Below are 13,210 nucleotides of genomic sequence, written 5' to 3' on the forward strand. Positions count from 1 at the left end.
TACTAGACCAATTAATAGAAGGATTATGACATACTAGCCAGGGATGACCCAAAACAACAGGTGTAAAAGGTGAACGAAAAATCAAAAAGGAAATGGTCTCACTGTGGTTACCAGATACTGTGAGGGTTAAAGGTAGTGTCTCACATCTGATACTGGGGAGAAGACTACCATCTAAGGCGAACATGGGCGTGGGCTTCCCTAACTGTTTGAGAGGAATGTCATGTTTCCGAGCCCATGCTTCGTCCATAAAACAACCCTCAGCCCCAGAGTCTATCAAGGCACTGCAGGAAGCAGCCGAACCGGTCCAGCGTAGATGGACCGACAAGGTAGTACAGGATCTTGATGGAGAGACCTGAGTAGTAGCGCTCACCAGTAGCCCTCCGCTTACTGATGAGCTCTGGCTTTTACTGGACATGACATGACAAAATGTCCAGCAGAACCGCAATAGAGGCAAAGGCGGTTGGTGATTCTCCGTTCCCTCTCCTTAGTCGAGATGCGAATACCTCCCAGCTGCATGGGCTCAGTCTCTGAGCCGGTGGGAGGAGATGGTTGAGATGCGGAGAGGGGGAACACCGTTAACGCGAGCTCTCTTCCACGAGCTCGGTGACGAAGATCTACCCGTCGTTCTATGCGGATGGCGAGTGCAATCAAAGAGTCCACGCTGGAAGGAACCTCCCGGGAGAGAATCTCATCCTTAACCTCAGCGTGGAGTCCCTCCAGAAAACGAGCGAGCAACGCCGGCTCGTTCCAGTCACTGGAGGCAGCAAGAGTGCGAAACTCTATAGAGTAATCCGTTATGGATCGATCACCTTGACATAGGGAAGCCAGGGCCCTGGAAGCCTCCTTCCCAAAAACTGAACGATCAAAAACCCGTATCATCTCCTCTTTAAAGTTCTGATAATCGTTAGAACACTCAGCCCTTGCCTCCCAGATAGCTGTGCCCCACTCCCGAGCCCGACCAGTAAGGAGTGATATGACGTAAGCGATCCGAGCTCTCTCTCTTGAGTATGTGTTGGGCTGGAGAGAGAACACAATATCACACTGGGTGAGAAAGGAGCGACACTCAGTGGGCTGCCCAGAGTAACATGGTGGGTTATTAACCCTAGGTTCCGGAGACTCGGAAGACCAGGAAGTAGCTGGTGGCACGAGACGAAGACTCTGAAACTGTCCTGAGAGGTCGGAGACCTGAGCGGCCAGGGTCTCAACGGCATGACGAGCAGCAGACAATTCCTGCTCGTGTCTGCCGAGCATTGCTCCCTGGAACTCGACGGCAGTGTTGCGAGAATCCGTAGTCGCTGGGTCCATTCTTGGTCGGATCCTTCTGTTATGCTGGTGAATGAGGACCCAAAAGCGACTTAATAGAAACAGAGTCTTTATTCCAGTCTTAAACAAAAACCGATACTCCTGGATATTATCTTAGGTAAATCCAAAACAGGAAAACTGAAATCCTCTCGTCAGTAGAGAGGAACGACTGGAGACGCGGCCACAGACTGCAGGTCGCTTCGGGAAGGCACAGGCCGTAGCTGACATAGACACCTGCTCACACGCAGCATCTGAAGAAGGCAAAAACACGACAGGGCGGAACAAGGACACAGAACAGCAAACATCAAACAAGGATCCGACAAGGACAGAAGCGGAAAACAGAGGGAGAAATGGGGACTCTAATCAGAGGGCAAAATAGGGGACAGGTGTGAAAGAGTAAATGAGGTAGTTAGGAAAATGAGGAACAGCTGGGAGCAGGAACGGAACGATAGAGAGAGAGAGCGAGAGAGGGAGAGAGGGAGGGGGTGAGAGAGGGATAGAAAGAGGGAAAGAACCTAATAAGACCAGCAGAGGGAAACGAATAGAAGGGAAGCACAGGGACAAGACATGATAATCAATGACAAAACATGACATATTTAAGTGGTGCATTAATATATGATTTTCCTCTTGTGTTGCAGCACGTACGTTGGCACTGTGGAATCTGACCCTCACGCCCAGCAATGTCACCGCCGGTGAGTACAGTAGAAGTGTTCATGTGGTCCCAAAGTGTTAGCGTGTATAGCCTGGTATCAGTTTACGTGTCACTTTTTGATGCTTTCGCAAAAGATATGATTCATGGTGTGTAACACCAAAGAGCTGCATTCATTTAGATAGAGAGAAAACATGTGTCGAGGGCTTTTTTTTTGCATTTTCGATCAGAATCCGTTTTGGTTACATTTTGCTTTTGATTTTTGTAAAGAGAGTAACGACAAATACATTGATTATCATGTTTCAACTTGAATCAAACCCTGGACGTTTAATTTGTATAAGTCAGAACTATACAAATTTTAAAAAATGGTATTGGTCACATACACATATTTAGCAGATGTTATTGCGGGTGTAGCGAAATGCTTGTGTTCATACTTCCACCACTCCCCATTGTGGCTAAATTATTAGGATGGAAATTGCATTGGGACAATAATATTAGACAATTTAGCCAGTACACTTTATTTTATGGTCCTATTTTTGTTGATATTCGGTTTAATGTCACATCCCGCTGTGCTCTTCCAAAAAAGAAAGATACTGCAATGACCTGGCTAGATCATAAAGGAACAATTGTCCAGACAGAGGTTTGAGTTTACGAATTTACGGTTTATTAACCTAACTCCACACAGGCTACTGTTTGGCCGTAGCCCACGCCAAATAAATGAAAGATATCCTATAAAACAACCGTAACATTCTCTTGTGAAGACCAGACGTAAGAGAGAGAACAATGGCTAAAAATGGTCTTAACTTGCAATGCTCCATCCCCCTTCCAAACCCCCCACCCACGCCACGTCACTCCACCAACCGCCAGGATGCCCGGCATCAGAACATTCCAGGCATTCCCGTGATTGGCAGATAGCAGGTTGATTGGCATGTCAGACCCCGCGAACACTGAGTACTGGTAAGTACAACACAACCAACTAATAGCATAACACATAACACACAGCTGTCTGTGCGGTTCGCTACACAGCCCCCCCCACCACAAAGTCCCTCGTCCCAGGGAACAAACAAAGTCTCTGAAGCGACCCGGAGTTCTCCTTTGCCTGCGTGGCCGTGATGGTCGCAGAGTGTCCAGATGTGAAACAAGGGGCTCATTCTATGGCAGGCGGCTACCCCTCTAGGGCCCAGGGGATGAGGGCAGGGATATGGGGGACAAGGATGTGGGAATGGGGAATATAGTCCGTGGAACCACGCGGTGACACAGGGTGGGTGACTGGGGGAGTGGGCTGTCTGGAGCCTTGTCTGCGGCACCTGGGGGTGGGTGCCTGGAGAATGTCATTGCCAGAGAGGGGAATTGTGGGGGTCCCTGGGGTTTGGGGAGAAGAGGCCCCTCTCTACGGGGCTAACCTGTCCCGGTTCAGTGCCACCTTTCTCCCCCTGGGAGGAAGCTGCACCCGGTAAACAACCTCCCCTACCCTCTCCAGGACACTGCAGGGCCCCACCCAGTGGCTGTACAACTTGAGGCTTTTCTTAAGGGGCGGTAGACCCAGACCAGCTCCCCAGCCACAAAGTGCCTTCCCCGGGTGTGCACGTCATAGTTCCTCTTCTGCCTCACACCTGCATTCACCAGCTGCTCTCTGGCGAAGGTGTGGGCTGTCTCCAGGCGGTCCTGGAGTCTCCGGGCAAACTCCGGCCTGGGGGAACAGCAAGGCTATCCAGGGACCAACCAAACACCATCTCTGCAGGGGTGCAGATCTCTCTCCCAAGCATGAGAAGGGCAGGCGTGCAGGAGGTGGAGTCTTGGACAGCGGAGCGGCATGCCATGAGGACCATAGGCAGGTGCTTGTCCCAGTCACGCTGGTGTTTGGCAGAGACGATGGCCAGTTGCTGTCCAAGCATTTTGTTGAAGCGCTCCACCAAGCCATCACTTTAAAGATGAAGAGGAGTAGTGAGGGTCTTGTGCATACCCAGCCTCTCACACATGGTGACTCAAAGTTTCTGCCTTGGTCGCTGTGGATGTACTCCGCAGCTCCAAACCTGCTGAACATCCCCGCTGTCAGGGTGTCGACGATGGTTTCTGCCTCCTGGTCAGGCAGAGCATAGGCCTCGGGCCATTTTGTGAAATAGTTCATGGCCGTGAACACCCAGTGGTTTCCACTGTGTGTGGTGGGGAACGACCGAACTACATCCACTCTCACCCTCTCCATGGGAGCCCCAACTGGGATCTGTTGGAGCTGAGCATGAGAGCGGCCTGGAGGGCCCTTTCTCGCTGTGCAGTTGTCACAGCGGCGGCAAAAGTCATCCACGTCCCTCTTGTGCTGCCCCCAGTAAAAGCTCTGACGAAGGCGGCGGAGTGTTTATGTGACCCCAAAGTGTCCAGTCCCCACCCCCCACGAGTGCTCTGGAGCATAGCCTCCCGCAATGCTTTTGGGACCACCACCTGCCACCTCTCCTCTCACGTAGCTGACTCCTTCCATGCCCGCTGTAGCACGCCATCAGCCAGCCGCAGTCTCTCAAACTTTGACCACGACCCTTTGTTCGCGAGTGAGAGCGCTACCACCTTTTCCCATGGTGGCCTTAGTTGCACCTCTACCCACTGTAGCACCGGCTGTAGGTCTGTGTCCCATCCCTGCTGCTGCCCCCATTCAGCCACGTCGACAGTCTGCAGCTCACAGCAGACAGGCCCACTCGCCCGAAACACTGTGGCACAGAGTCCCTTCCCTGCACACAGCTCTCTCTCACGGCCCTCTCTCCACTCACAGTGGCGGCTCCGTCTGCAGTACAGGGCCGATGGGACATGGCGTTGGAGTGGCGTGCCCCTGTCCTGTGCACCACTGTGAAGTCATATGACTGAAGCTCCTCCAACCAGCGTGCCACCTGCCCCTCTGGCTCTCTGAAAGACATGAGCCACTGGAGAGCAGAGTGGGCAGTCATTACAGTAAAGGGCAGGCCACCCAGGTAGTAGTGTTGGATGGAAGTGTTTGATGGAAGCCACAACAGCATGGACCTCCCGCCGGGTGACACAGTAGCAGTGCTCATGTTTGTCAAATATTTTGCTGAAGTACGCCACCACTCTCTCTCCCATCTGGCCCCACCTGGACCAGCACACCACCCATGCCCACATTGCTCGCGTCTGTCTCCAGAATAAAGGGCAAGGTGAGATCAGGGGGGGCGAGCACGGAGGCCTCGATCAGTGCACGTTTGAGGGTGTTGAAGGCCTCCTCACACTCCACTGTCCAAGTGAAGGCCTTGTTATTCGGTAACAGCAACGCTTGAGAAGCCCCGTACAAACCTCACGTGGCCAGGCCCAGGAAGCTCTTCAGCTGATGCTGGTCGGTGGGGGTGGGCCAGTCTCGGACAGCCCCCACCTTGTCCTCCATGGTGCTGATACCCTCCTTCCCCACTCGGTGGCCCAAGAAGGACACCTCTCTCCTCACCACTTCTTGGGGTGGAGCTTCAGGCCTGCGGCAGCCACACTCTCCAGTACATGTCGTAGCGCCCCTAGGGCTGATTGGAAGGAGCTGCCATGGGCCAGAATGTCGTTGAGGTATACCAGACACTGCTTTCGGGGGATGCCATCCAGCACGCTGTCCATCAAATTCTCAAAAGTAGCTGGAGCGCTGCACAGGAAGAAGCACAGGACCTTGAACTGCCAGTGTCCTCTGTTAGTGGAGAACGCAGTTTTGGCTCTGGCCTCTGGGGAGAGGGGCACCTGCCAGTAGCCACTGCGGAGGTCTATTGAGGAGAACCAGGAGGACCCCCTAACCAGGTCCAGCGACTCATCGATACGTGGTATGGGTTATGAGACCTTCCTGGTTATCTCATTCAGCCACCTGAAGTCCGCACAGAACCTCAGCTTGCACCCCTTCTTAGGAACCATGACGACTGGACAGAGCAGGGCACCCCCTCCACAGTGACAGGGACATGACAAAAGTCCCCAACGCAGGTCCGGCCCACCATAACAACAAGCTCCATCCGCTTGCCCTCGTCTGCTTCTGGGGGACTTGGATCCTTGCTCCCCCGTCCGTGTTGGTGGGATCCTCCTGAACATGGTGGTGGTGGTTGGGAAAGCGAGCCAGAGGTCCGCACTGCCCCGTCTATGCGGACCCCAAGCCTTTTCCCTCAGCTCTGGGGGACATGGGGAAATCCGGCACAGATGGCTTGGCTGGCCACATCCCCAGCAGACCCTGGGACCAGGGCGTGTGTCTCGTGCTGCCTGTAGCGACACAGCACGAATGATTTCAGTCATTACAGCCACCCATGCAGGCTTTTCCGGCTCCGGGCTGCTCTGCCCCCCAGCTCGCACAGTGGGTCTGTCTCCCTGCACCCCCACCAAAGCCACAGCTGAAGCCCCAGCCCACACGAGCTCCCTCTCCAAAGCCATCTCCAAGGCTATCTGCAATGACTCAGGATGAGCCAGCTGGGTCTGTATGCGCAGCTCCATAGGAGAAAGCGCCTGGATGAACTGGTCCCGTGCTAGCTCGCTCTGCACAGAGGGGGGCATGTGAACATATGCCCGCCAAGAGAGGCTCTCAAGGTCATTAGCTAGCACCCTGTAGTGGCTCTCCAGGCTTCCTGCGTCTATTACTCAGTTCTGAGCGCAGCAGCCCGGGCTGTACACACTGTCCAAAGCGCCTCCTCAGTGCTCCCAGTAAAGCCCCATAATCACGTCTTTCCTCGGGACAAATCAATATCAAACAGGACAGAGCATCATCCGTCAGGCACAAAGCCAACTGCAGTGCCCTATCTTCATTCACCCAGCCCCAAAATGAGCTAACATTTCAAACTGAGCATGAAAAGCTTCCCAATCCGCCTTACCGGAGTACTTCTGGGTCTTAACAGATTCGGACGCAATCGGGAACTGGGCACTGCCATGTTTGTTTACATCCTGAGCACCAGATTCCTCTTCCCGCAGCTTCGACGTCACCCCTTCGGTCCGCCCACCAGAATCCTCACGAAGCACAGTCGACGAAGTACTCATGCCCGCTTCAGCCGACATCATTCTAGCGGTCTCCCTCAAGCGGTCTCTGTGCTCTGATGCCGTGGTGAACTCCTCAGCCAGATCCTCCGACGTCCATGCACATGCACCTCCTTGGCCATAGTCGTCCCCTACCTCCACCTTCAATTTCGAAATCCCTCTAACCATTTTCAACCCCCGTTGTCATGTACGTTAGCTAGCTACGGTAGTCAGCTAGCTAGCTGGCTAACTTTTATCTACGTTTTTACTTCTGACACCAATGTAATGACCTGGCTAAATCATACAGGAACATTTGTCCTGACAGAGGATTGAGTTCACGAATTTACGGTTACTGTTTGGCCATGGCCATAGCCCACGCCAACTTGCAATGCTCCATCCCCTTGCTAACACCGCCCCCCTCCAAACACAGCACTACACCAACCACAAAAATGCCCGGCATCAGAACATTTCAGGCATTCCCACGATTGGCAGATAGCAGTTTGATTGGCATGTCGGACCCCGCGAACACGGGTACTGGTAAGTACAACACGACCAATTAATAGCAATACACATAACACACAGCTGTCTGTGCTGGTCGCTACAAAACATTTGACTCCCCTCCGTGAAATTAAGGGGAAGATTTTCTCTAAGCCAATCGCTATGCATCATGGGCTTTTCTTTGGCAGCCCATGATGCATAGCTGCCTGTGGTTGAAAAAATTGTCCATGACAAATTAGAGTCCCCTTTATTTGATTAATAAGTAACACATTTTTCTCCCACAGCCCAGAGTAATGTTATCAGCTATACGAGGGCTGCCTGCTTGCCTCCTCCAATCTGACGTGCTCTAATTAGTTTTAAACTGCCTGCAGCCTCCCAACTTTGCGTTTTATCCCCGTTTTAGTTTATCAGAATCGTGTTTGGGGTTGTGCTAGGTATTCAAATCCCTCCAGCGTCTCCACCTCTCTCATTTACATAGTGAGGATTGGATGTCTTCACTGAAGTTTTAAATCTTTGGGGAGAAAAAAAACACTGGAAAGTCTTCTCCCTTTACGACTCATCGAATCACTAGCATATGGAGTCCGACGACGCTAAATGTACCCAGACAGACACCTCCTATTTTGCTAATGTGTTCCCTTCTCTTACTCCATCTATTTATCCATCCATAACCCTTTAAGGAAAAACCACATCATTTCATGTGAGATTTCACATGTGAAATCATGGTTTTGGAACACTTTACATGTGATGACATTTCACATCAAGTTTCACATGTGGATTTTTCACATGTGATCACATATCCTTTCACATGTGAAACCACGTAGTTTTGGAACACTTCACATGTGATGGTATTTCACATGTAGTTTCACATTTTAAGCATTTTCACATTTGAAAATCAAATTTGCAGTTCCACATGTAAGACAAATTCCCATGTGAAAATCTATCTTTAATTGCACGTTCACATGTGAAAATCGAATTTGCAGTTTTACATTTATTGTCACATTTATTTCACAAGATCATGTTTTCACATGTGTTAATGTGACAACATGTAAAATAAACATGTGATAACACAAAACTACACATGTGAAACACGTGATTATGTGAAATTCATGTGGTTTTTCCTTAAGGGTACTGACAATTACCTAGCCCAGATTTGGCTTGCCTCCATTACTATTTACTATTTCAGCATGGTGTTATAGCGAAACAGAGCCTATCCATCAGACCAATCTACCTACCTCTTCATCACAGTCTGCTGCTCTCTACGTTTCTCTCTTTCATTCCCTCTCTCTCTCGTTCAGTTGTTGTCGCCCTCGCAACCTCGCTCCCTCTACCGTTCCCTCGTTCATTCATTCACTCTCTCCCTCTCCCCTCCAACTCTCCCAGCTCACCTGACTGACAGACCCAGCTGCCTCGCTGGTAGTCCAGCAGCTGTTGCTAAGGGTTACCTGCCCACCTGTATCCCTATTGTGGTGGTTGCTGTTGTTGCTGTTTTGTTGTTGTTATGATCATCATGGAAGGCCACTGTGAGGTGTTAATCCCTTTATCCCCAGGTACAGGTTTGCTGCTACCTGTAAGCATGCTTTCCACTAGAGTGTCGTTGCTAGCACGTTAACACAGATGTTGTTGCTAGTACGACAGTGGCTCGCGGTGGATTACGGGTCCATAGACAGATTGTGACTCACCTCTTCTGTGTATATCACATCTGCTTATTTTCCATGAATCGGAAATATTCGATTATTTCATCACGCTTTCATCTTCATGCACAGACGTTGCAATCATCTGTTGTGCTCAGGCATTGCAGGGATGAACAAAGATCACAGGGGGAAACTGTAACCTAACTCTAACTGTAAATCACTCTGCATAAGAGTGTATGCTAAATGACCAAAATGGAAATGGAAAATACCCTAAAGGGAGGCAGAGACCTGAGATGATCTAAATACAAGAAAACGCTAACCCAGTCGCCTCCCACTATGTATCCAATGTTCCGTCTTGACACGTAATGTCTGTGCGTAATAGAACGTCAGATTGTCATAGAGAAACTGCCTGCGTCACTGCCTTCTTCACTTGTTGGCCACATACCCCATACACAAAATAGTGGCTAGCAAGATGGAGATCACAGAGGTTATTTTTAATGAGTGCATTTCGCAAGTGGCTAGTTTGCGTTAACTACCTTCACTAAATCAACTGCAAAGGTTTACCTGTACATTTTGGATGCAAATCGTGACGTTCTGGCATGTCTGCCTCGTGATTTGTTGGGAGAGTTGTCTGTCTGAAGGGGAAACACCCCAGAAACAATCATTTTTCCCTTATCGAAGTACCAAAGGAGTCCGTCATGAATTGCAGACGCTAGTCACTGCTGTTGCCAAGGGTCAGGTTTACAAGACTATTCATCTGATTATCTTTGGGATTCTCGTAAAACCACTTCTGTTACTTAGTAGTGTGGATAATCAATCGGAGACCGTTCACGGCTTGGGATGTTTGCGGTGGCTTCTGTGATGTGGTGTATATAAAAGGTTGCTGATGTTGCCTACCGTGTCAAAACACTGTAACAAGAGCTTCGACAGCTCTTTTAATAGATCTTCCACAAACACACACACACACACACACACACACACACACACACACACACACACACACACACACACACACACACCCCTCCTTCCCAAATACAAGGTAAAAATGCCATCCACCCAAGGCATAGTAGATTAACACACGCCTCACAAGTCCTCAACTGGCAGCTTCATGAAATAGTACCCGCAAAACACCAGTCTCAACGTCAACAGTGAAGAGGCGCGACTCCGGGATGCTGGCCTTCTAGGCAGAGTTGCAAAGAAAAAGCCATATCTCAGACTGGCCAATAAAAATAAAATATTAAGATGGGCAAAAGAACACAAACACTGGACAGAGGAACTCTGCCTAGCAGGCCAGCATCCCGGAGTCGCCTCTTCACTGTTGACGTTGAGACTGGTGTTTGCGGGTACTATTTAATGAAGCTGCCAGTTGAGGACTTGCGAGGCGTCTGTTTCTCAAACTAGACACTCTAATGTACTTATCCTCTTGCTCAGTTGTGCACTGGGGCCTCCCAACCCCCTTTCTATTCTGGTTAGGGCCAGTTTGCGCTGTTCTGTGAAGGGAGTAGTACACAGCGCTGTATGAGATCTTCACTTTCTTGGCAATTTCTCGCATGGAATAGCCTTCAATTTTCAGAACAAGAATAGACTGACGAGTTTCAGAAGAAAGTCCTTTGTTTCTGGCCATTTTGAGCCTGTCATCGAACCCACAAATGCTGATGCTCCAGATACACAACTAGTCTAAAGAAGGCCAGTTTTATTGCTTCTTTAATCAGAACAGTTTTCAGCTGTGCTAACATAATTGCAAAAGGATTTTCTAGTGATCAATTAGCCTTTTTAAAATGATAAACTTGGATTAGCTAACACAACTTGCCATTGGAACACAGGAGTGATGGTTGCTGATAATGGGCCTATGTAGATATTCCATTAAAAATCTACCGTTTCCAGCCACAATAGTCATTTACAACATTAACAATGTCTACACTGTATTTCTGATCAATTGTATGTTATTTTAATGGACAGAAAATGTGCTTTTCTTTCAAAAACAAGGACATTTCTAAGTGACCCCAAACTTTTGAACGGTAGTGTACCTCAAACCTCTACACCTATGTAGATATTCCATTAAAAATTAATCTTTTTTTTTTAACCAGGCAAGTCAGTTAAGAACAAATTCTTATTTACAATGATGGCCTAGGAACAGCGGGTTAACTGCCTTGTTCAGGGGAAGAACAAGAGATGTTTACTTTGTCAGCTCAGGGATTCGATCTAGCAACCTTTAGGTTACTGGCCTAACGCTCTAACCACTAGGATACCTGCCGCCCCAATCAGCCATTTCCAGCTACAACAGTAATTTACAACATTAACAATGTATTTCTGATCAAGCTGATGTTATTTTAATGGACAAAATAATTGCTTTTCTTTCAAAAACAAGTACATTTCTAAGTGACCCCAAACTTTTGAATGGTAGTCATTCAATTACTAGTGCATAGTAACTGTAATCCTAGTTTGCACTTTGCACATTTCAACTATTTGTAAACAAACTTTCAATCAACATTATTCATGTTATTTTAGGCATTTATAGATTGAGGGGTGGTCTAAACAAACCAATGAGTTCCTACTGTTTAGCACAACTTCATATAAGAGGGATGGAAATGTCAAATGTCATGGGTAAACATTGTACAACTTTCCAAAATGTCCAATGTTCAAACATTAGAAAAGTTAGGGGTTGTTATAATTGAATACAACTGGACATGCCCTGAGGCTGTAGCTCGGATGATGACTGGTGCCATGGTTATGACCTCTGTGACCATGTGTGTGTGGTCGACCCTACTGTTGCCAGGGCCAGTTACCTGTAAGCACTGCTAGGCAGGTTACGGTGGTCATGTCCTGTTCTTTATTTACCATTCTCTCTCTGTTAGACAGCTGTGACACTGTGCTCTTTAACCTCTGTCCATCCACAATCACAGACAAAAATCCACTGGTTGTAATGCTGGCTTTTTTCCTCTTGTCCTCTCTCTTGTCTTTCTCTCCCTTTCTGATCCCCTTCTCTGTGTCTGTCTCTCTATCTCCCTCCCTCCTTTCTCTGTTGCTCAGGCCTGTTCTGTAACATGTCCATCGATCCCATCGGTACCTGCTGGCCAAAGAGCACTGCAGGGGAGTGGGTGTCACGGCCATGTCCAGAGATGTTCTATGGCGTCAAGTACAACACCACCAGTGAGTAGAGCCCCATTGACAATGCTTATTTGTGTGTGTCTGTCAATATCCAAAGTTGTACAGTACCAGTCAAAAGTTTGGACACACCTACTCATTCAAGGGTTTTTCTATTTTTTTTTTTACTATTTTCTACATTGTACAATAATAGTGAAGTCATCAAAACTAGGAAATAACACATGGAATCAGGTAGTAACCACAACAGTTAAACAAATAAAAAAAACATTGATTTTAGATTCTTTAAAGTAGCCACCCTTTGCCTTGATGACAACTTTGCACACTCTTGGCATTCTCTCAACCAGTTTCACATGGAATGCTTTTCCAACAGTCGTGAAGGAGTTCCCACATATGCTGAGCACTTGGCTGCTTTTCCTTCACTCTGCGGTCCTACTCATCCCAAACCATTTCAATTCTGTTGAAGCTGGGTGATTGTGGAGGCCAGGTCATCTGATGCAGCACTCTCTTTGGTCAAATAGCCCTTACACAGCCTGGATGTGTGTTGGGTCATTGTCCTGTTGAAAAACAAGTGATAGTCCCACTAAGCACAAACCAGATGGGATGGCGTATTGCTGCAGAATGCTGTGGCTTAAATTCGAATATAAATCACAGACAGTGTTACCAGCAAAGCACCATCACACCACCTCCTCCATGCTTCACGGTGGGAACCACACATGCGGAGGTCATCCGTTCACCTACTCTGCGTCTCACAAAGACATGGCTGTTGGAGCCAAAACAAATCTCAAATTTGGACTCTTTAGACCGAAGGACAGATTTCCACCGGTCTAATGTCCATTGCTCGTGTTTCTTGGCCCAAGCAAGTCTCTTCTTATTGGTGTCCTTTAGCAGTGGTTTCTTTGCAACAATTCAACCATGAATGCCTGATTCACGCAGTCTCCTCTGAACAGTTGATGTTGAGATGTGTCTGTTACTAGAACTTTGTGAAGCATTTATTTTGGCTGCATTTTTCGAGGTGCAATTAACTCTAATGAGCATATCCTCTGCAGCAGAGGTAACTCTGGGTCTTTCTTTC

The 13,210-nt window shown here is 48.5% G+C and overlaps 1 protein-coding gene across 1 annotated transcript in view; it reads left to right on the plus strand.

The window, feature by feature from the left end:
• The window catches only part of LOC139564871 (corticotropin-releasing factor receptor 1-like), a 160,579-nt gene that overhangs the window by 75,381 nt on the left and 71,988 nt on the right, over nucleotides 1–13,210 (plus strand). The window contains exons 3-4 of the mRNA XM_071384708.1: nucleotides 1,941–1,994; nucleotides 12,064–12,183. Of these exons, the coding sequence (XP_071240809.1) occupies nucleotides 1,941–1,994; nucleotides 12,064–12,183 (174 nt within the window). The remainder of the gene's footprint in view (nucleotides 1–1,940; nucleotides 1,995–12,063; nucleotides 12,184–13,210) is intronic.

Source organism: Salvelinus alpinus, chromosome 36 (genome assembly GCF_045679555.1).
Source record: "Salvelinus alpinus chromosome 36, SLU_Salpinus.1, whole genome shotgun sequence".
Lineage (NCBI taxonomy): Eukaryota > Metazoa > Chordata > Actinopteri > Salmoniformes > Salmonidae > Salvelinus > Salvelinus alpinus.